This window comes from Alosa alosa, chromosome 12 (assembly GCF_017589495.1).
Source record: "Alosa alosa isolate M-15738 ecotype Scorff River chromosome 12, AALO_Geno_1.1, whole genome shotgun sequence".
NCBI classification, from domain to species: domain Eukaryota; kingdom Metazoa; phylum Chordata; class Actinopteri; order Clupeiformes; family Clupeidae; genus Alosa; species Alosa alosa.
In genome coordinates this window covers 6642125-6666526 of record NC_063200.1, presented here as the reverse complement: position 1 = coordinate 6666526, position 24402 = coordinate 6642125, and the positions used below count along the sequence as shown (strand labels likewise).

Here is a 24402-nt window from a genome sequence, read left to right as displayed (position 1 = left end):
TTAGATAGATAGATAGATAGATACTTTATTGATCCCCAGGGGAAATTCAAATTTTAAGGTGTCAAACAGCAATTCAGTTAATGTCACCACTTACAAATGTAGAGATGATGCCTAAAGCTAAACCCTAAAATGCTCTCTGTGGTAAAGCTTTGAGGATTCTCTTCCTCCATCTAATTTCCATCACCTAACATCTAAGGATCTTGTGATGTTCATTCTGCTTGCCAGTCATGATGTCAGACCATGACATCACAAATAGAACATCACACACACACACCTTTTGATCAGGGTTTTGTGTGAACATTTTAATCACAGGTGACCACATATTATTTATAGGGCATACTTTTTTGTTGTTGCAATGATTAGCCTAGCAATGTTTTTTTTTTTTTTTTCAAAATGACAAGCCAAACCACATAGACTCTAGGCCTAATCAGTTGGCAAATATTTTAAGCCATGAAAGAGTAGGAAATAAATGTATCCTCAGATATCACAGAAAGACTTTCTTGTAGGCATATGTGTCAGTAATTTAGTAGGATACCCAACACTCTCTTTGACCTAGCCTACTTTACAGTTGGGAACAAATTAGAGATCAAAAGTAGGCCCTACAGGCAAAGTGCTAGTATAATCTTGTGCATTTGTTTTTAGACCATGGGATCCTGTAATTCTTGTGAATTTACCAGACAGTCTATGGAATTTACCATTCCAGGACACCACCGTCTGTCAATTGTTGTTAAATGTCTCTATATCATACTATAATTAATTGGATCTACAATTTACTCTCAATTAATAACAACCAATGGCTGCTGACCCTGTCCTATAAAGTTTACAACCAACCGTCATGTTGGACCTGCGTGATGTCACAAGGAAGCGACCCATTACTGCACAGATGTAACGTTAGCCAAACTCATGGATACAAAGCTTATAGCGACAACTAGCGTATTTCAGCGAAGGCAAGTAAGTATTTGTTGACAAATTTGTAGTAATATTATACTGACAGACATAGTAGTTTCTGGTCTACTGTCATTTGTCGGTATTTATTTATTAATTTGCTTTATCTTGGGGTTGGAAAGTTGTTTTCGCGGTGTAGCATTCTATCGGTAACTTATTTCTAACGTAAACTTAGGCAGCATCTATGGATAATTGTCAACATTGGCGTTAATATCAGCTGCATGTGCTTCTTTTAAAGCAAGAGATGGCTTAGTATATGATTATGTTAATGCAACTCGTTTTAAAACTTGAATTTAAGGTTCGCGACATCCAAGTGAGCTCTGATGGCAAGATTCACGTTAGCTGCAACCCACAACACAGGTCGAAAAGTTAGCTGTTAGCCACGCTTTCGAGTGTTAACCCAAACCAACCTTAGCAAGACATGCAAAAGACTGTTCAGTTAAGCCATAGATTTAGCAAGCTGATTAACTTGTAAGTTAGCTAACTGAATGTCAACAATAAATGGAGGTAACTAAAGGTCTGCGCACACCGGATACGACACGAAAATGCGAAATTCGAACGTAGACACATGGGTTACGTCTACTACACATTAAATGTGACCAAATTCCGATTTTGGCTCATATGGCAAAACTCAAATGTGCTGCATGGATTCTCATATGTTCAGATTGGATTCAGGACTCATTCATATGTGGAAACAAATCGTATGTCCAAATGCGACCGCAGTCGAAACCGGCATACAGATATTGCTGTTATTTTCATTTTGCGCCCTGCACATCGTTGAAAATGATCACAATCTTTTACATTTTCGCATAACATTACATGCAATGCTGCTTTCATTTTCACTTGAACGCACGACTGGCATAATTACGACGGAGTATTAGGGCCACACATTAAGAAAAACAATATTTTGCCATGGCGAGATTAAACTCGACATGTTGACTTTAAAGTCGACATGTCGCCATTAAACTCGACATTTCGAGAATAAAGTTGAAATATAATGTCGACTTTAATCTCGACGTGTCGACTTTAAAGTAAACATGCTGACATTAAACTCGCAATAGGCCCTACTGTTTAAACATAGCTTAAACTGTGTAGGCTATGTTACATGAAAAATGGTGTTCAAATAGGTGTTATTTCAGATAGATTGCTAGATTGCAGATATTCAGATTGCGTCTTGTCTGTTAATACTCATTGCCGTCATCGTGAAGTGCTGTCTCGCGGTTATGGAAATACCATGCACTATGCGTTTAGGCTAAATAGCTAGAAAAATATATCTATCCAATGATATAATGTTTATATACAAAATGTTATTTCCCTCTGTTTTACGTGGGTAAGGCCATTGCACATCCAAATAACTGCCCTTCATAACCCACAGCCCGTCACTCTCCATTGGATAACATGGCAAAATTTATTTTTCTAAAACTGCTTTTCCACGTCTTACCTGCAATACGTAGCCTATAGGAGGCTAGAAACACAGGTATAGCCTAAGCATATATAGCCTACTATTTTGATCCCGGGAGAGAATATGTGTGCATGCACTTTATTTATGCACTAGGCTATGTGTGCATATGTGTGCATGTAGGCTAGCCTACATGGGGTGGTCGGGAGGACAGCTTCATTCGTCCCTCCATAGACATTCAGCAATAGGCTGTTTTGCATCCATTACAAACAAGCAACGTGAAAGTCTAGGATTGGGGAAAGCGCCTAGTATGCAGTTGAACCTTTAGATGAAAAACAACACTTTAATAATGGGCCTACAATAAATAAACCGCGCTAATGACGTTTAGGCTATACTTTTGACCATCGCATAAATCGCCTGTAACTCCGTGATAGGACCTAACAGCAAAGTAGCCTATTTGGCTGAGCAACGTAGGTTAATATGTTCTAAGTTTTGTCCCCATGATATAGTCCTATGTCTAATAATAGGCCTTTATCACGGCAGCCGAAGTAGGAAGTGAACAGCCCTGTTCCTGTGTGAGCACAGGTGTTTCTAATTAAGTGTCAGATTCAGCCACAGTTACTTCAACCAGAGGCCTCGTTAATGTTTTTAGGAACACCTGTGGTTTGCCTGCCAACAGGAAATTGAACAGCCCTGCTTCAGCTGCCCGTGGGCTGCCGTGATAAAGGCCTATTGTTGCACTCGAACACTCTGAATCGTTGTTGCACTAGTTGCATTGTTTCATTCGTCCTCCCTTTCAATCGTCTCGAGCGGTCGTTCTCTCCCCAAACTAACTTTATTCTCAAAATGTTGAGTTTAATGTCGATACGTCGAGATTAAAGTCGATCTTACATTTAATTTTTTTTCTCAAAGTCGAGTTTAATGTCGACATGGAGACTTTAAAATCGACATGTCGAGTTTAATCTCGTCATGGCAAAAAAAAAAAAATGTCCTTCATGTGTGGCCCTAATACTCCGTTGTACATAATGGTGTAAGAGTAAAAAAAAAAAAAACAGGGAAAAAAACAGAAGCCCCACTTGACAAAAAGGCCACATGACAATTGCCTGGAATACCTGTACGAACTTTAAGGATTTGAGATTTGTTCTGCAGGTCCGTCTGGCCAAGAGGTCATTGAGGCCCATTTCCATTGTACCTCAAATCAAAGTCAGTCAGCTTTATTGTCAATTTCTTCACATGTTCCAGACATACAAAGAGATCGAAATTACGTTTCTCACTATCCCACGGTGAAGACAAGACATATTTTACCAATTTAAGTCCACAGACAAACATAACATTCAAGTAAACAAAAAAGTAAGTAAATAAGAGGGCACATATAATAATGAAAAAAAAAATAAGAGCAGCAAAATTTGGTTGAAATTGTGCATAGACAGTCAATAAAATACTAGTGCAAAGTCAGGCCAATAAAAGGCTTGGGTAGTTCTGTTTGACCTAAGTAAGAAAGAAAGTGGCATAGTGGTGCAAGTTATGTAAGAGCAGCAGAAGTGTTGTGTTTTCAGGACAACAACAACAAGTTGTAAAGTGTGCAAGTGGAGTAGTGCAGGCGGCCATTGTGGGTCCAATGTCCAGGATGTTATGTAGCTGAGGGTGGACGGGGGAGAGGAGGGAGAGAGTTCAGCATCCTTACAGCTTGGTGTATGAAGCTGTTGGTGAGTCTGGTAGTGCGTGAGCGCAGGCTTCTGTACCTCTTCCCAGAGGGCAGTAGATCAAACAGATTGTGAGCGGGGTGACTTGCATCACTCACAATTTTGGTTGCCTTGCGGGTGAGGTGGGTGGTGTAGATGTCCTTCAGAGAGGGGAGTGAAGCACCAATAATCCTTCCAGCTGTGTTCACTATGCGCTGCAGGGCTTTCCTGTTGTATTCAGTGCAGCTTCCGCCCCACACAGCGATACAGCTGGAGAGGATGCTCTCAATGGTGCCTCGGTAGAATGTGGTCATGATGGCTGGTGGAGCACTTGCTCGTCTGAGTTTCCGCAGGAAGTACAGGCGGCGCTGAGCTCTCTTCGCCAGTGATGCAGTGTTTGTGGTCCAGGAGAGGTCTTCGCTGATGTGCACCCCCAGGAATTTGGTGTTGCTCTCTCTCTCCACCATAGCACCGTCGATGGTCAGTGGCAGGTGTTGGGTGTGACCTCTCCGGAAGTCAACAACAATCTCTTTGGTCTTGCTGACGTTCAGCAGGAGGTTGTTGTCCCTGCACCACGTGGTCAGATGGTCGACCTCCAACCTGTATTGAGTCTCGTCGCCCTTGGTGATGAGACCCACCAGAGTTGTGTTGTCAGCAAATTTCACTATGTGATTGTTGCTGTAGGTTGCAGTGCAGTCATGCGTCAGCAGGGTGAAGAGCAGCGGATTGAGCACGCAGCCTTGGGGGGCCCCTGTGCTCAGTGTGATGCTGCTTGAGGTATTGTTGCCAACACGTACTACTTGAGGCCTCTGACAGAGGAAGTCCAGTAGCCAGTTGCAGAGGTAGGTACTGAGTCCCAGTTTGTGAAGTTTGCAGATGAGTTGTTGTGCTATTATGGTGTTGAATGCAGAACTGAAGTCTATAAACAGCAATCTCACATATGAGTCTCTTTTTTCCAGGTGGGTGAGGGCTGGGTGGAGGGCAGAGCAGATTGCATCCTCTGTAGACCGCTTGGCTCGGTATGCAAACTGGAAGGGGTCCAGGGTGGGGGGGAGAATGGATTTGATCTGTGACATGACAAGCCGCTCAAAGCACTTCATGATGATTGGTGTCAGTGCCACAGGGCGGTAGTCATTGAAGCAGGATGGAGCAGTTTTCTTCGGCACAGGTATGATGGTGGCAGCTTTGAAACATGATGGGACGATGGCTTGCTTCAGGGAAGTGTTAAAGATGTCTGAAGACATCCTTAAGCTCCCCTGTGCAGTCCTTCAGCGCACGACCTGGGATGTTGTCTGGACCTGTTGCCTTACGGGTGTTGATAGCAGCAAGTGTCCTCTTCACGCTGTCGGCAGAGAGGCACAGGGGCTGCTCATGTAGAGGGGGATGGGTCTTCTGTGGGCAGGTGCTGTTTTGTGCTTCAAAGCGAGCAAAGAAGCGGTTCAGGTTGTTGAGCAGAGGGATGTTGCTCTCACAGCTCTGTGGCGCAGGCTTGTAGTCCGTGAGGGCCTGAATGCCCTGCCATAGGCTTTGTGCGTTCCTGCTGTCTTTGAAGTGGGTGGTTATCGCTAATCCCACATGGACGTGTATCTCTTTGGAACTGAGTAAACAACGGCATGTGAAACCTTCGTTTAGGCTACAAGATTGCTATGCCTTTGAAATGGGTTGTTAAGAGTGTAATGTACCAATTTCATTTAATTTCACTGCTAATTTACTCCCTGCTGGAAGTCGTGAGTGAGAAATTGAACCTTTTCCAGACCCACCCACAATTGTACAAAAGTGAGTCTGGGTGTTCCCAGGCTAACATGCCGAAAAACATGTAACGTAAAAACATGTAACATGACCAAAAACAATCCGTTTTACCAAGCTCGAGTGGTCCCCAAACTATGGCCTGTCACCTCATTTCTCAGATCACAGATAAGAGACCCCATCCCCTACCCCCACCCTGCAGAAAATCTCAGACTGGCTGATGACGACAGATTTGAAAAGCACCCATTATCACACCCCTCACGCACAAGGTTTTCCCTCAACACCCAACCCCTTCCCCCGCCTTAACACCTAACCATCTGCAAGAAGGATGTGTGGCGGCACTTTCAGAAACGGAGGATAAAAAAGGCTCCAGGACCTGATGGTGTGTCCTCTTGCTGTGCTTGACACGCTGGTGCCAATCTTCACGCAGGTCTTTAACTGGTCCCTGGAGCTGTGTGACGTGCCCTCCTGCTTCAAATATTCCATCATCCCAGTGCCTAAAAAACTTGTTGGTAGCAATTGTTATTGTGTGCAGATCTCAGAGCCTAGGCTGCCCTTAGAGACACGTTTTTTTGACGGCCTGCTTATGGGGCGGGCAGCTAGTGGATTATTAGGAAAGATTAGAGGAATGTGATCATTTATGTTTGGGACGTTTTTTGGCCCTGCAATCGCTGATTCAACCTTTGATATCATTTTGGCCTTGTTTCCACACGAACACTGCATTTTAGGTGACCAAAAACGGATCACTTTCAAAAACTGGTTCCAATGTTGTCTGGCAGTAGGAGCAAAAACTGTACTGTACTGGTGGCGTGCCTACTATCCCATGCCACTCGCCTACTGTCTCGCATCACTTGCCAACGATTCCATGGTTTAGGGTTGGCAAGTGGCACGGGACAGTATTTGATTGAGTGTCACAGGAGAATAGGCAAGTGGCATGTGCCACCAACAGTATTTTTTTTGCTCCTATTGCTTCTCTTGTCTTTACATAGGCCTACTTTACAGTATCATGGCAAAAGTCATACCTGATGTTCTCCGTTTCCCGAGTACACACTAGAAGATGAATCTGGAGTTTTCAAATTTATCCACCTCCAGAAATTGTTTTAAGACACCTGAGCTCACCTACCTCAAACCAGGTTCAAATAAACTTAATGGCTGGATTTCCTGTTTTCAGTATGCTGTGCTGCTAAATTGAAGCTGTGTTGTGCTGAAAAGTCTAACTTCAATGCTGGCAATCATTTAATTGTAGTCAGTATAGCCAATGTAATGTCAGGTGTTTTTGTGTTTCTAGTCATGGAAATATGCCTGTGGTGCACTATTGAGCGAGAGAATGTGGTGGAATTTCTGGAGCAGTATGCCACCTCCTCCCTCAGCCAGGACCAATTCCAGACGGCCACAGAAGACTTGAATAATTGTGCTGACTGTGTGTCAGAGTACCACCTTGCTCGCTCTCAGGTGCCACATCTGCACAAGGTAAGCAAGCTGTAGGATCATTAGGTTATTTAACAAAAGTAGGATCATACATGAAATGTAAAATGGTGTGTTATTACTGCTTATCACCCGGAGAGAAGAAATACTCTTCCGATTGGCTGGCGGGGTGGCTTTTAATTCTGAGTAATGGGACTCCTATGAAGTAGATCTGGTAAAAAAAGTTTAATCACCGTTCCATATCAATGCTTATGAATGGTAACCATAACAACGATAGTAGGACGACTGTTGAGCCTGGAGGCAGGCTCTCAACAATGGAATCAACTGTAAACAAGCTAACTGTCCATGCTGTCGCTGTTATAGGGCCAATGAAAGTTGTACAACAAGCTGAACTAGTGAGCTTTTTAAACAGAACTGCGTGTTTCCTTTGCTTTACGAATACTTTATTGTCCACAAAGTAGAAATTTGTCTTCAGTTTCACCAGACATATAAACATAAACAATAGGGGTGTGAATCTCTCATGTAAAAGACGATACGATTCGCATCTAGATACATGGGCATGATTCGATACAAGAAAAGATACATGTTTATAAAAAACGATTCAGTGCGATTCGATGCAGTTCAAGAATGGAAAGCATTCTGAAAGATTTTTTATAATTTGCTCAAGGTGCACATTCATTTTATGTTATCAATTATCATGGTCATGGTTGTCAATTAGGCAACAAAATGTGTGAATATGATTATCTAAACTGAGGTTTGTTTCATATACTGTATTGAAATGAATATTGAAATGAAAAAAGAATAGTCAAACAGTCAAACACCGCAGCCAAATACAACATAAAAATACATTTTTATAGACTTTACAGATTTTATAGAGTTATATCTGATTGTTTTCATGGAGCTGTAGCCTTGTTGAGGTAAGACGATACCGAAATAAAATAAGAGTGCTTAAGACACTCTTGGCCTTTTCTCATATAGGCCTAGCCTACCCTACAAGAATAAAATAGGCCTACAAATCAATGAACTCAGGGCTTATTTTGTTCCAACAGTAGACCTAATGCAGAAACCTAAAATGCCTCAAGTCTGAGTGAATATGAACAAAATCATTGGCTAATAATTTGTGCATCGTTTTAGCAGCAAGGGCCAAATTATTATTTAACATTAAGGAAAACCCTTCATCAAAGGTAAGGCTACTCTACAGACTATCGTTGCTGTTTAGGAATGCTATAAGTTCTTAATTTCACGCTGGATTTCGAAAAACAAAAGCCGACCGAGTGCAAGTTGTCACATGCTTAAGTTGCAATAGATGTATGGGTAATGAGGTAATTTGACAACTTTGGGCAATGAATGTAACCAAAAACGAACTGCATTACCCACAATTCCGTGCCACGTATAGTTTCAAAACCAGAAGTGGGGTGAACTCTGTTCTTGGAACGTAAATGAGCGTCTGAGCGAGCAGAAAAGGTTGTGCACCGATTCATAACAAGTAAATCGATATAACGACCGGTTCATTTCAGTTTTTTCCGATCACGGGCTTCCGCGATCGATGTAGCCGTATCTTATACGTTAACGGATACCGATACGTATCGGTTAATCTTTACACCCCTAATAAACGATAATCCCACAATACACAAGCAAGCATTCAAGAACTGCACTTGTACAAAGCAGAAGAGGAGAAACACTAAGTTATGATAACTTAGTAGGCCATTTTAAATTTAATATAAAAGTACATTAGCACTCAGTAGAGTGTTTAGATTAATAAAGGAGTAATAAATATAACACAATACAATAATAAATAAAATGAGTAAGACCAATAAAAGACTAGGGGTGGATTAAGTGTAGAATCCTGTATTATTAATCGCCCTTATTCCTTTAGGGACAAAGGAATTCTTAAAGATGTTTTTAATAGCGGTGGGCACCCTAAAACGCCTCCCAGAGTGTAGGAGCTACAGTGGCAACCGGGTGATAAGCGGGATAACTGGCTTCGAGGTGTTTCCAGTTATACGGAATTGATGGACTCCGGCGGAGGCTGCGCCTTGGGCAGTTCTTTGCCCCTCGCCCTTGTTTATTAATTCCGTATAACAGGACACCTCGGCGGCCGTTCCCTTACATCATGGCTCTTCATAATGCTGCAGAATGCTCCATTCATTTCAATGGGCCTTCCCAATGTTCGGTCGTCTGATATTTCTCTCGAACAGACCGCTCTTAAGGAAAATGGGTTTTGTGCTTCTTATTCACATCTTTCATATCACTCCGCAAGTAACGGAACTTCATTCAAAAGTGACAGCAGACAGTTGATCAGCTGTGTTGTAAAGAATGTTTGATTCAAGTTCAGCGTGTGTTGTGAACTATTTGTTTCTCAGCAAAAGCCACAATGAAACGTTAACAGGATATTTTTGCCAAGGTATACTACGCTAGAGTTAGAAAGTAGCCTGTGTGATGTTTGTCTTCACCCTGTTCATTCCTTACCTGAGGTGATGCTTCAACACAGTAGGATTAACATTTAACAAATGGATATTACCATGAACCTTTTGATTGCATTAGATTTGTGTAGTACACATTTTCACAAGTTTTGAAAAAATTGTGAGGCAGAACGATGTAAAAATTGTTAAAAAAAGAGAAAGTTGCATTTTATTTTTTGAAGAATATTAGTTTAATTTTGGGTAGGCATAACTCAAACTGTACTATGCACTTCTTTATTATGTGTCAAGTTTTTTTATGACTGATCATGAATCCTGACATTACTATTTGTCATCAACCAATAGCGCCTCTGGGTGCTGGAAACGACACGCCTGCTAAGCCGTTTCTCTCAGATGTCCGAAGATGAACTTGAGGAGGATCTCTTTATTGTGGAGGATAATCAGGAGAGGCCAGTATCAAAGATGACTATGGGGGAGTTTGAAGCAGCTCTGCGAACACCTCTCGTAGAGATTCTGCAGTATCCGTACCTGTTGGCACATTCCAAATTGAGTGAGTTGCTCCAAAACGCATGAATGTGATTCAGTAGGCAGAGCTTTGAACGGTCTAAAATCATATGGTTTACACAAAGTATCTGGTTGTGCCTTACATACTGTTGCCTTTTATCCTTTGTGTTTGCTATTGCCTTGTGTTTATGCTCTGTATTTTGCCGTTTTCAGGTGACATGTGTCTTGATGCACTGTGTAGAATTGAGTCCATTGACCTAAAGGAGAAATATAAGGGCATCTACCTGTTGTTGGTGCACCCCAATGAGAAGGTAAATGCATACGTATTTTACACAACTACATACTAATGCGCACAATCCCTTAAGTGCATTTCGTATAGGTGCTGACACTTTCTGTCACTTGTCCATGCACATTATTTTTTTCTACTTACAAGCATTCAATAAACAATGAATTTTTCTTGAGCGGTGCTGACAAAAGGAATTCAGTGCGGGGGGGTTGTATTGAAAACAGTGGAATCCAAGTACACTGCTGTAATGTATGTCTGTCTATGTACTGGAGACCTTACACAACCCCTCTTATCTGATGACGAGGGTGTCTGTGCCTGTGTCCCTTATACACTGCTCAAACAAATTAAGGGAACACTGTTCAATAGGAGTATAGCATTAGGCCAATCACACTTATGGGATATTGATCTGGCCAATTATATAACAGGTGGTTGTGAATCAGTTTCAACTGCTTTGGTGTCAATGAAATTAACTACAGGTGCACTAGAGGGGCAACAATAAGACAACCCCCAAAACAGGAATGGTTTTACAGGTGGTGGCAACTGAATTTTTCCATCTTTATCCTGGGGGTCACAATTCACCAAATTCAGATTTTCAATTATGTTACTATTGATGCCTTATTTGCTTGTTTTGGGGGACATTTATTTTGATACGTCATTATTTTTAAACGGTGCCCACCACAAACAGAACAGACGTTTAAACATGGACGTGAACATGAAATGAAACGACACAGAACGATAATTTGATTGTTTCAGCACACTCTGAAAAGACACAAAGTGTTCATGGAATACTGCACTTATCAATGTGCATGTTATGCCTTAAAGTAAGCCTCATTTTGGACTGTAACTAGAAATCCTTTTCACTTGCTAAGTTGTGAATGAAGCATAAGCAGATACTGGTAGCATAAGCCAGTATCTGGAGTCTATAGAGGTTGCACAGGTAGTCCAACTTCTCCAGAATGGTACACCAATACATCGCCAGAAAGATTGCTGTTTCTCCCAGTGCAGTCTCAAGAGCCTATGAATTTGAGGAGACCGTCATTTGGTCTAGTAGCGCTGGCCAGGGTGGTAGAAGGTTCTTAAGCCAGCAGCAGGACCAGTATCCGCTGCGTTTGTGCAAGGAGGAACTGTAGGAGCCCTGCTAAAGGCTTACGGCTTCCGCACACAGTTGCGTTCCGTCAACCCATGCCAGTGGGTGTTCCTGACGGTAGCTATGCAAATTACTTAAGGTATAACCGTAATTTGATTGGCTGGTGCCGTCTGTTCGCTTGTTCGTAATTTGATTGGCTGGTGCCGTCCGTCGGCGCAGCAACAGCTGAACTTCTCAACGTGAGCTACGGGAGCAACACGACGCAACGGACCCACAATTCAGTTCGGCAACGGATGACGCAAGCCCATGTAAAGTGAACGGGATTCATCTCCAGCACTGCAACGCACGCAATTGTGTGCGGGAGCCGTTACAGAATGACCTCCAGCAGGCTGCTGGTGTGAATGTGTCTGACCACACTGTCAGAAACTGACTTCATGAGTGGCCTGAGGTTCTGATGGCCTAGAGAGACCTGTGCTCACTGCACAGCACCATGGAGATCAATTGGCATTTGCCATATAATACAAAATTGGCTGGTCAGCCACTGGCCCCCTGTACTTTTCACAGATGAGAGCAGGTTCACTCTGAGCACATGTGACCGATGTGAAGGGTTCTGGGGATGTCATGGAGAACATTATGCTGCCATCAATGCAACATCATTCAGCATGACCAGTTTGGTGGTGGGTCAGTGATCTATGGAGGCATATCCTTGGAGAAACGCACAGACGGCACCCTCACTGCTCTTAGGTGTTGGGATGAAATTTTCAGACACATTGTCTGACCCTGCACTGGTGCAGTGGGCCCTGGGATCCTCCTGGTGCACAACAATGGTCGGCCACATGTGGCCAGAGTGTGCAGGCAGTTCCTGGAGGATGAAGGAATTTATACCATTGACTATCCCCCACACTCCCCAGACTTAGAGTCTCAGAGTTGTTCTGATGGATTTATGCTCTGGTCCAACACTGCCAGGTTGACCACCACAGACTGTGAAGGAGCTCACTTATGGATGTGTCTACATCTGAGAGCAGATCCCCAATCAAATTTAGGCAAAAGTTAATGCTTTGCACTTCTGATTGGCTGGGCTAGCTGTCAATCTGGGTGGCACTGGCCCACCCATGCCCTTATGTGGCTGCACGCCTGGCATGAAATAATGGCCCTTTTTGAAACTAGTTACTACTTTCTCCCTAGCCACTTGCACTCTGTTTGCGTGTTCACGTGCAGGGTCTGCCATATTAAGGGGTATTCGGAACCAATTACTGGTAAGTAGTAGCATGTTATGAACCCTTCAATGTCGCGTGAACACCAATGGTGATTTGTCGAGGGTCTGTCACATATGTGGCAAGTCATGGACATTTCATACTAATTTTAGCTCTGTGTGAGGACCCCCTGTAAACAAATCTAAGGTTCCTTTATAACCTGTTTCCACTAGGGAGGGAAGTTTGTTGAGTGCGGCATTATGCTCTACGCGCTCCTCAAGGAAACCTTATTTAGCTATGAGGGGTATTCCCATCCAAGTGCACTTCATAAGCGAGGGGCTGTGGATGGGGACCAGTTTCGGAAAGGCCCACCGTTCAAACGTACTTCACAATATCTTCTAAAGGCCATGTGTCCGATCAAAAACTAATTCTTTCCAGATCATAACTGGGTAGAAGCATACCAATGGAAGCTTTGAATCAAGTGTGCTTTCATTATCCACCCTGCCCCCTCCCTAATATTTATTTATTTTTAAATCACATTTATAGGTCAGAAGCTGGGCAATCGCAACGGCGCGGATGTTGGGGTGTGTAGACCGTGATGATTTCTATGACGTGGAGGAGGTTCTGGCCTGCATGTTCTGTGTGCTTGAGCTGGGCATCTCTTTTTCTCTGGAGGACTCTGACCCACCCTCAGCCTGTAATGGCAAGCTCGCCCACATGCCAACGCACCTCTATGACTCTAGCAATGTGAAAAACTACTGGCTAGGTGGGTAGATGCCTTATCCCATCTCTACTGTTTCTCTTTTTTTCCCCTTCTTGTTACAAATAACTAAGGCCTGTATTTGTGTCTGTCTCTATTTTGCTTATCAGGTATTTGCATGTTGTTAACGGTTTTGGATGCCCAGGCAATGAACTCGCTGTTTTTAGGACCTAACAAACAGACCAACATCCTGCAGTGCATCCTCAATGCTATGGAGGAAGATGGGAGAGGTACTCATTTATTTTAGTGTGTGCATTTCTGGAAACCCACACGGACCCGTCTGCGTCTTTACATGCTTTTTGGTACATTTACCAATTGGTAAATGTATCAAAAAGCATGTATAGACGCAGACCTAGACTTCTCTCCCATGAACCAGTGGAGAAGTACAGAATCATGTGTTCAGAGTTCAGACATATATTATTGCTTCTCAGAAATGTTCACTCATTGTATTTGCTTATGGTACCTAATTGCTTGGATGTCATGAACATTATTATTTGTTATCTGTATTTAAATTAACCAAATGTATGTTCATTCCACATTTCTTTTGTAGAATTTGACTCTACTTCTGACCCATTCTGGCCAGCTCTGCAGTGTTTCATGGTGATTCTGGACCGCCTAGGCCCTCTCAGCTGGGGTTACATCGACCCTATCAAAGCCTTCAACACAATTACTGACAGCTGCAGCTATATATCAGAGATTGAAACAATCAGATCAAAGTAAGAGAAAATGGTCATGGTTTTCTGATAGTTTAAGTTAAAATTAGCCACAAATTGGTGTAGTTGATGGGGCTGCACAATTATCGCAATCATAATCGCAATTCCCAATCGCAAAAGCTATAAAGAATCATTTTGTCACATTTCTGACTTTTATATCAGTTTCATCCTTATTGACTAGGTCACTCGAATTGGTGGGTGTGTGTAGCTCATGAGGTGCACAGATTCTTATTGGTGGTGGACGTGCTCACCAATCTGGGACCGTGGCACAAATTAAAGAGGCATTTGGAATATTGAACTGAATCAATTCATTGATCGCAATATCTGTCTGAAAAATATTAATATTTTTTTGCAGCACCCGTACGAATGTGAAGGAAGAGATTGAAGATGAGCACCTCGTCACTTGTAGTCAGATGGTGTATGCAACGTTCCTTCAACAAAAATCAAGTAAGGTAAGTACAACACAGGAAATAAAGATAATTATCACATGAATAAATTAGAGCTGCTTTTCAACCAAGGTAAAGGTGGAAAAAAGCTAGACCTAGACCTGATGGTATGTATAGTAACCAAGACTTCATACAAGAACTAAAATCATCAGTTCCTGACTACTCAAGTCGTAATTTTCTGTTCTGCAGTCCAACAGGAGTCATCGAGCAGAAGGGCCTGACCAGCAGGTGTATAAAGAGATGGCATCCCTTGTCAGTTTACTCCATACAGAACTGGGGAAGGAGATGCACTTGTACAACAGCACCTTCCTTTGGTTTATTCCTTTTGTGCGCTCAGTCATGAACATGGCTGAACTTAGCATCCATTACATACAGCCAGTGGTACAATACTTGCGTGACCAAGTCAGAAAAATGGTTACCAAGTCCGCCATATGGGACAAAGTCACAGTGTTTTTTGCCTACCTCCTGGTCCATGTTGTGGAAATGCTTCTAACTGAGGGACGAATGGATATTTTGCAACACTGCTCGTACATGTGGATAAAGATTATTGTCAAGGGGGCCATGATTGACAACTTGGGTACAGGGGTATTTGAGCTGTCTGTATCCTCATCCTCCTCCATGTGGGGCTCTGGTCGATCCGCTGGGGGTGCATTGACTAGTCTTAGCAGCACCCTCCACCTGGCATGCTTGAAAGTTATTCGTCTGGTTCTAAAGGAGGGAGGCCGTCTGGGCTCTGATGTACACCCTCGTGCGTTACATTTCCTGAACCTGTTGAACAAACATCTACGTGATGCCACTCCCAGAGGGTTGAGTTTGTCATTATCTGAACAGAATGAACTCCAACATTGCCTTAAGCATCTAGCAGAAACGTTTGCAAAGAAAGTCCAAATGTCTGCCTCCACAGCACCCTCTGTGTCTGCTTTACCCACTCCCCCAGCAGAAACTGCAGCAATGGAGTCCCCTTTTGTTGGACAAGCCCATCTGAATTTCATCAAAGAGGAGCCTATGTCATGTAGTTCCCCTGTTAGGGACATGGACTGTACTTCTAATGTCACATCTGTCAAAGAGGAGCTAGGTGTGGAAATTCATCATCTGAAGCCTGACCTTGGGAAACTGCAGGCTATTCGTTCTCGTCTCCACGATAACCTGCCCAAGATGCAGGCCATCATGCAGAACAAACCAGCTGGAGACGATCATGTCAATCCACCTAGTCTGATCTCCGAAGGGAAAAGACCACCAGGTAGTCCTCGTCCTTCGACCTCTAACTGTGCATCAGACTTACCAGATGAGGAGGAAGATGATGATGAGCCGCTGCTTGTTATGCAGCAGCATCTAATACAAGGGGAAAATGACGAGAGTGAGGAGGAATCAAATGCGAGCATTATAGTAATTTCCGATGAAGACATGGCCTCTGTAAGTTGTGTAGAGAGTGGTGATGACATGGGACCCCTGTTTCAGATTAAAAAGGAACAGGAGCATTTGGTAGAGAGCCCTGGCCGTGACTTTGATGGCGCTCTCAGCGAATCGCAAGTGTTCGAGTTTGAGACTCAGGAGAATGTTGCGACTGCTTGGAGCGACACACATTTTGATTTGGCAGGTTCATCAAAAGGCCCCATCAGTGCTGGCTTTGAAACGGAGTTTGTCAAACCGAAATCTCCCCCCAAAAAAGTTTCTTCAAAGAAACCGAAACCACCACCACCACCTATCATTGAGGCACAACCTTTGAGGAAGAAACAGACTTCAGCTGCTCGTCAAGTAGCCCAGGCAACAAATGTTAAAGCTACAGTTGACACACCAAGCACATCCCATGGTAACACCTCTACCCCGGTCATCGTTCCTCCTAAGAAAGTTCGAAAGCTTCCAGAACCCACGTCAACTGTGGAGCGCCTGGGATTGAAGAAGCGTAAAAGGATGGCATTTGACCTATCTCAGCGGTCCCGGGACTCTGTGGAAGAACTGCGCCGTCATGGCCAGACGGTGCAGGTGGAAAAGAAAGTAAAACGACATCGTATCCCCAAACCTACCCCAACCCACAAGACCATGGGGAAGAATCAAAAGCTGCTGGCCTCCCAGGAGATGCAGTTCCACAGACTGAGTCGTAATCAGCTACAGAAAGTGCCTTCTCAGAAGCAGACCACTCCCTTGTCTCCAACTAGGCAAGCCCAGACAGCCAGATCATGTATGAGTGAAGGAAAGAAGCAAGAGAGAAACTGTAATGATTCAAACTTGCAGAGCTGTGACTTGGATCAAAGATCTAATGGAAGTGGTGATGGTACCCCCACTGCTAGCGTTGCTGAGATTGACAATGGCGATGTTGAGGAACGGAAAGATGTTTTTGTTGGCCATGACTGGAATCTTACTCTATGCGATCCCACAGACATGGAGCTCTGCTCCCAAATGGAGCAGTTTGATGAAGAGAATGATAATAATAATGATTACTATGATGACGTCTTCCTCACACAGAGGGATCCTGTTGATATGGACATTGATGATGAGGAGGAGCCTTCATTGCCTTCAGTGCCTTCATTACCTGTGGATCAACCTAAAGAGAATATATCTCCCTCTATGCTTCCCTCATTACCCCAACCTTCGACAGGACCTCTACCATGCACCATGCACCAAAGTGATGACCCTTTGAAGCCTGACATACCTTCGATGACCCAGAAGAAGGCTAGGCCTTCTACCACAAAGATATACACCCCTAGTTCCCGCAATGATACTCTGGTCCAAGATATGAAACTCCCACCTCCCAAACCAAAGATTTCCCACCAAGCACTTATGCCTCCGCCTCCTGTACCACCAGCTAAACCACGCCCATCCGCTCCATCTATAGTCAGACCACCTCCCATACTCAAAGCCCCACCTCCCCCCTTGCGACCTGTTGAGCCAAGCTACAAACCTGCTCCGCAGCCGACCCCCACGTACAAGACATACCCCCGTGCTGAAGCATCCACCTCATCAAGCAGACAACCTTTATTCTCGCACACCTTAAGGGCATCCATCCTTAAGGCAAACATTCTGAAGTGGAAGTACAGCTTTTTCAAGGAGTATAAGCAGTTTGGCCCCCCAGAGGCTCTCTGTGATCTGCCTCTAAAGCCTGTACCACAGACCTTTCCGTCATTTTTGGACTATTACGAGACCTTTCTCCCTCTGCTGGTTACCAACACATTTGAAGAGGTTTGTCATTGTTCATATATTAATACATACTATATGTTGCTGTCTGCTCTGGTATAGATGGTAGATCTGTATGTAGAGGTTCTCAACCCTCCCCATGCAAATATTTTCTCTCCATATCTGGATTCTTAACAGTTGTATGAGCTAATCACACTTAATCATTTAAAAGCCCTCAATTAACGCAATTAAATTGCATGGAAAAAAATCTGGGCATAGTCAATCATGGGCACAGTTTTATAGTTTTTCACGTCTCATAAGCCACCTGAAACTAGTTCTTTGAAAACATTGTGTTCAAGCCATCAATAATGGTCCCTCTAGCTGTGTTCACATCAACAATTTTTTTATTTATTTATTTATTTTTTAAATCGATTGAAATCATTCCCATTAGAGATACCAACCAAACTGTTTACATGAACGTAAATAAAGGCATCTGTTTTTGGTGACTCGTGCCGAACCCTTTCTGGCTCATTTTCATCTCTAGGCCTTCTCTAGCATTGTTACACAACTTGCATATTCAGCGTCTGGTTTGCTTCACAGCTGGTCAGTGATTGGCTGAGGGAGGACCGGGTCAAACTGAAGCTTATGGTTCAGTCTGTTGATTACGGCTTTTTGGATACTGGCCTCTTCACCGTCACCAATGCTAATTTTACTGGTAAAAAACCCTCCCTGTCTTGAATGCCTACTTTCTACACCATCTGCTTCTCTAGTCTTTCTCCTGCATTTGTCTTGCATCTCCATAAGAATAGTCAGCTGTCTGCCTGTGTGATAATGACTGAGCCTAAAGGTTTGAGTGGGACTAACTGTATGTGTCTTTAACAGCAAATCTGACACCACAGCAGGAGTCTCAACAGTTCTACCCAAAAGAGGACGACGTTGTGATCCTGTGGCTTCCACAAAACTCCCCTTCATATACTCACTCGCCCTTCAGCGATGAACACAAACCAGATGATTGTCAGCCACACTTTGGTGTCGTCTCCCGCAGTAATGTTATTATTGCAGGTGTGTGTGTGTGCAAGCGTGTGCATAAACTGAGCACTAAATGCAGGCTAATTGCTAAAACCATGCCACTATTCTATTCTGTTTCGGGCTGCTGGAGGACAGGTTCAAGGCGAGACCTGAAACTGAAGGTACAGACACTTGGCAACGTATTGTCCGTTGACAAGCAGCAGGTACAGTGTGAGGTGATTGGCAGTATGCTGAGTGCCATGCGTGAGCTCAATGCTCTGTGCCATATTCATGACCAGTCCTTCATTTCCACAATCCTGGCACCAGATAAGCACTTTGCACATTTCCTGCCTGCCTCCCAGCTTGACCCTAAGGTAAGAAAACATCCCATTTCATTTTCTGGGTATTCCGATCATACAGCTTGTCCTTGCACACATAGATCTATAATATTGTTTTACAGTGTTTTATTTTTTCCTCTTTCCTTAGTTTGAGGGATGTAATGTAGACCAGGCAAAGGCCATAGATTGTGGTGTTTCCATGGTGATGAGCAGACAGCCAACCCCCAAAATATGTATGATCCATGGCCCCCCTGGAACTGGCAAGAGTGACACAATAGTAAACCTGCTGTATCAACTATCACAGGTGTGTGTCTGTGTGTGTGTGTGTGTGTGCCTATATGTATACAGTACAAATGATTTTTCTCAGTAACCATGGTCCAATAGCCTTGCTTATGATGCTGTGTTTGTAGCGTGGTGCAGCAGACCCCTCCGGGCAACAGCGTTTGCACGCACTGGTCTGTGCTCCCTCCAATGCCGCTGTTGACAATGTGATGAAGAAAATCATTGTGTTCTTCAAAGGACAGAACAAGGATGGAAAACACAAAGGTGCACTTTCACATGCACACACTGTTTTTATCTGGAGGAGTGTCTGTACAGGTGATGAGAACATTGCTTCTGTCTTTGTAGGCAACTGTGGAGATGTTAACCTAGTGAGACTGGGCAGTGAAAGGACCATTTGTGAGGAGGTTGTGGCGTTCAGTTTGGACAGTCAAACCAGGAGTCGAACAGGTGAGACTCCTTGCACAGAGCTACACACATTGCAACAGGTGCCCTGGCTCAGTTTTAACATTATTCTCATGTGGCTTGCATAGTAAAAGCACAGGTACATGCAAAGAGTATTGAGCAGAAGATTGCAGACTTGGAGCAGAACATGGATAACCTGAACCATATGTGTGCCATGGCCCAAGACCCAGCAAAGGTAAGTGTGTGTCTATCTGTCTCTCTATCTTTTCGAGAGGCAACTGAACTGAACTTGTTGAGCTCAGGCAACAATGTCATTCAATGATTGTGCAATACTGTCCTGTGTTTCTGTGCAGGGAGAGTGGGGGTTTATGTAGGACAGGGATTCCCAAACACGAAACAAACACACATGCTACACAAGCTTCCACTAGGACATAATGTGCACTTTATCACGTCTGATTTTTGCTGCACTGGATGATTCAGCTGTGACCTTAAATATTTCGATCCTCACATGTTCCTAATTGATCTTTTGTACTGTTTACACTTTGCCATAAGAAATCTCAAGTATTATATGGTTGAGTTTTTCCTCTGTATAGTCAGGGTCCCTGTGATTTTCTAACCCTTGAGCCACTAAATGACTGTTTCTACATGATCATCGCTATGTTTTCCATTCGCAGTGCTTAACTTGTTTAACTTAACCCATTTCTTTTGTAGCTTGCTCAATTGCGGGACAAGAACTCAAAGCTGAATGAGGAGAGGGAGAAACTCAGTCACCAAATGAAACAGGTTAAACACATATCTACACATACAGAATGAGAATGCTTTTTGAACATCAAAATTGTTTTAGTTAAGATACAAATGTAATGACAAAGAAAGGACAAGTTGTCTTCCATTTAAAGTGTATGGACAAACAGAAACCAACCAGCTAATAGGCTGTTTACAGCTTAACATCATTTTCAATAGTTTTTGTGGCCGAACTATGGGCAGTGACTTGGTAGATCGGGTCACATTAATGACCTGACGATGACAAATGCACAGGTGCACCAAGTTGTACTTGTACAAACTAACCATCTTAAAACAGCTAGACTCATGACTGCCATGGACCTTATTACGGACCAAATGTATCGGTCTAACATGGAAAGCCGTGCAGACTCAAGCATAGAAATCATCGGTAACACTTTACTTGACGGTATCGACATGTGTGACATGACACTGTCATGAACACATGACACTGTCCTGTCATGAAACCTAATCCTAACCCCAACCCCAGCCCTAACCCTAACCATAATTCTAAACCCTAGCCTAACCCTAACCCTAATCCTAACCCTAACTTGTTATGACAAAAACCGAATGTCACTTAATAACAGAAGCGTTATGTCATAAATGTTTGACATGTCTATGACATGTTCATGACAGTGTCATGTCACTCTTATGTCGACACCGTCAAGTAAAGTGTAACCAAATCATCTTCCTACGAAGCTCATGTGTGATTTAATGAATCGGATATTGCTCCAATCCCAGTGCAATTTGAATGTCAGTTCCTATATTCTTGATTTAGAAGCCTTGCCCTTAGAATACAAGGCATAGAGATGCATAATGCATCCAAGAAGAAAAAAATCTAACCTGGACATTGACACTGACTGTGCATTTGGCAGCCTGAAAGGTGGCATCAGAGTCTGAAATTATTTCTGTCAACAAAATAATTTCTGCTACACTTTAATTACAACTTACTAACTAATGCATTATTGCAAAACCATGCAATACGGTCATTGCATTTAATTGGTGGAAAACTAAAGATGGCATGCTCTTTTGTGTACAAAAACAATAAGGGAATGATTGCCTACAAGATGGACATGGCCTACAAGGAATTATGTTTAAGCTGTACAAGCTACATTACAACTTTACAATTTAGAAATCATTTCTCAAGTTCTTCAAAATGGTTAAATTGACATCTCATTAATGCCATGGTAACAATGCATGGACACCTTTCCAACATGATCACTAATATGTCATAGATACTCAACTATTTCTTGGATGGATCCCAGGACCATAATATTTCTTGATCCAGGACCATGCTTCAGGCAGAATTCTCTACACTCATGACAATAAAGGTCGCATGATCTTTATTAGAGTTGTGACCTAGAGAGGGTAGATTTCAGATGGAGCACCATTGATGCACAGGAACATTTGGGTTTTATTAGTAAACCTTTTATAGTAAAAGAGAACTAATATATGTTGTAAGTAAACTGACACCAACGCATAAAGATGATAAAATGCACATCTAATATATGAAAACTGTAATGTTACTCACCTCTTTCATAAAAGCTGGTTAGTAAACACTTCTAGTTGATGGAAACTGTTTTTAATAACTTCTGATGTATAAAATCTTGTTCTTGATCTTAAAGTTATACAATCATAACCACATACATGAGGTATCTAGTCTTTGTATCCAAGTCTAGTCATTGTATTTAACATTTCTGTCGTCTCCTCTACCTTAACTGCACTCAACAGGTTCAACAACAGTTTCCACAGCCTCTCATTCAGCAAAACATGCAACGGGTCATTCTGACCTCCAATCACTAAACAATCCCTCCAATGCCCAATATATCTAGCGCAACAAATGTTGCTGCCACTGCTGGCTTTGAGGCATGTCTGGTCTGTCTATAACAAAGGCATGTCTGGTCCGTCTCTTGTCCACAGTGCAAAAGTGGGAGGCAAAACACGCAGCGGCTCATACTGCAGGAGGCCAACATCATCTGCTGCACCCTGAGCACCAGCGGAAGCATCGTGCTGGAGTTGGCCTTCCGCCGCCGAGGACGTGTACCGTTCAACTGTGTCATCATTGATGAGGTGAGGCCAGGATCAGCTCAGCAATCTGTTAGTGCAAGTTTGTCCTGAGGGGTATTCCATCAACCTCGCTAAAGGCCAAACCTGCACAAGCAGATGACGCTGACCTAAACCTCGCTTGAATAAACGAGGCTAAGATGCCGCTAACTTGAGTTAATGGGACGGCTTGAGCCCTATGTGAAAGTCTATGCAAGTTCAAGCCAGGCCATTTCTGTTAAGCGCCGCCTTCATTAGTGAGGTTGATGGAATACACCTCTGCACTGTGGTCACTAGTAATATATCTGTTTTTTGTGTGTGTCACAGGCAGGTCAGGCCAAGGAGACTGAGACTCTGATTCCTCTGCTGTTTCGTTGCCCCTCGCTTGTCCTGGTGGGAGATCCTAACCAGCTTCCACCAACAGTCATATCACAGGTATTGCCCACAACTTACCAGAGAAGTGCTTTTATTTACTCAGAGTAACTTGGTGTGTGGAGAAGAGACTTATTTGCCACCATACACCATGTATGGGTCAGCTCTCCTGCTCATTTCGCTCCTTTCTTTTCTTGTGTAAATGAAAAAATAATAATGTGTATGTACATGCGCGCCTGCGTGTTCCTGCGCATGCAGTATGAGACTGGTCTTGGACCTCCCTGCCCGTCCATGTGCATACATGGAAAGCCTAACCCCACACTAGCTACAAGACCCAGACAAAGTGACAGGCTGCCATTCATTTTCAATGGAGTGGGAGTTTCACAGTGACGAGACAAGTGGTCGTTATGCCGCCAGCTACGTGGGGCCAAAATAGACAAGAAGTCTATTTTAAGCAAATGCTGAGCAATGAGACGGCAACTGCCCAACAGAGTGAAAGCATAAACTTTCTTCTCTGAACAAGATCTGTAGCTTTTCTCACTTCTGCTATCCAAAGGCAAACTCATGATTGCCTGTTCGAATGAAAAGCCCCCAACCTCTTACTATATAAAGGCATAGGCCTAAGGCCTCTTAAGTCATGAACCATACATCTGTACAATGTTTGTACATGCAGGCTCTAAAAGTATTTGACAAAAAGCCATTCAGGTACCATCATTGTAAGATTCTGGAAAAACAATTTTCTTAATTTTTGGCACCTTTAGAGTTTGTTCAAATCTGTGCAGTGTGCAAAATTCTACATGGCTTGGCTCCCACCTTGCACATGATTTTGTGTATTTCCGCTCTGCACCTCTGTAAGATCTGCCAAATTACCCTCCATGCACAACTGCACTGTACTCTTTCGTTCCGTACAACCTTTGGACAGTCAGCGGAAGCTTCAAATTTCAATTAAACATTGCTCAAAAACCACTCAACTCTGCAACCACTAACATCCTGCTTTTCTTTCTTTTATGCGTGCGTGCAATGCACAACAAATAAGACAGACAGACAGAGTAGGCGACAGACAGACCAGACAGACAGACAGGCAGAGCAGAGCAGAGCAGAGCAGGCGAGATGGATGGATGGATGGATAGATGGATGGATGGATAGATGGATAGATGGATAGATGGATAGATAGATAGATGGATAGATGATCCCCAGGGGAAATTCAAGGTCTCAGCAGCATACAGACAACACAAACACATTCTTTAACAGCAGAAGCGTAATTAAAGTATATAATATAAAAACACAACTAAACAGTAAGGACAGTAGAAGATAAAGAAGATGCTAAATATACTAAAATACAAATTATACTAACACTTAATACAATATATAAAAATATACTAAAATACAAATAACAAAATTACAAATTATACTAACTCTAAATCAATTCTAAACACAGTATCCACATAGTGGTGATTTAATAA

The 24402-nt window shown here is 43.0% G+C and overlaps 1 protein-coding gene across 6 annotated transcripts in view; it reads left to right on the top strand.

Annotated features, from left to right (window-relative positions):
• The first annotated feature begins 859 nt into the window (after positions 1 to 859).
• Positions 860 to 24402, top strand: part of LOC125304450 (probable helicase senataxin) — a 33792-nt gene continuing 10249 nt past the window's right edge. Inside the window, exons 1-19 of one of the 6 annotated variants that reach the window (XM_048258740.1) lie at positions 860 to 947; positions 7061 to 7242; positions 9963 to 10167; positions 10335 to 10432; positions 13234 to 13453; positions 13558 to 13677; positions 13998 to 14163; positions 14516 to 14612; positions 14796 to 17783; positions 18318 to 18432; positions 18600 to 18779; positions 18882 to 19099; positions 19212 to 19367; positions 19474 to 19609; positions 19691 to 19792; positions 19876 to 19982; positions 20459 to 20530; positions 22445 to 22594; positions 22895 to 23002. In XM_048258740.1, coding sequence (XP_048114697.1) covers positions 7063 to 7242; positions 9963 to 10167; positions 10335 to 10432; positions 13234 to 13453; positions 13558 to 13677; positions 13998 to 14163; positions 14516 to 14612; positions 14796 to 17783; positions 18318 to 18432; positions 18600 to 18779; positions 18882 to 19099; positions 19212 to 19367; positions 19474 to 19609; positions 19691 to 19792; positions 19876 to 19982; positions 20459 to 20530; positions 22445 to 22594; positions 22895 to 23002 — 5418 coding nt within the window. In that variant the 5' untranslated portion in view covers positions 860 to 947; positions 7061 to 7062. Of the gene's footprint in view, positions 952 to 5026; positions 5046 to 6697; positions 6906 to 7060; positions 7243 to 9962; positions 10168 to 10334; positions 10433 to 13233; positions 13454 to 13557; positions 13678 to 13997; positions 14164 to 14515; positions 14613 to 14795; positions 17784 to 18317; positions 18433 to 18599; positions 18780 to 18881; positions 19100 to 19211; positions 19368 to 19473; positions 19610 to 19690; positions 19793 to 19875; positions 19983 to 20458; positions 20531 to 22444; positions 22595 to 22894; positions 23003 to 24402 lie in introns of those variants that run through there. The other 5 variants (XM_048258739.1, XM_048258741.1, XM_048258742.1 and 2 more) reach the window with 5 other exon arrangements.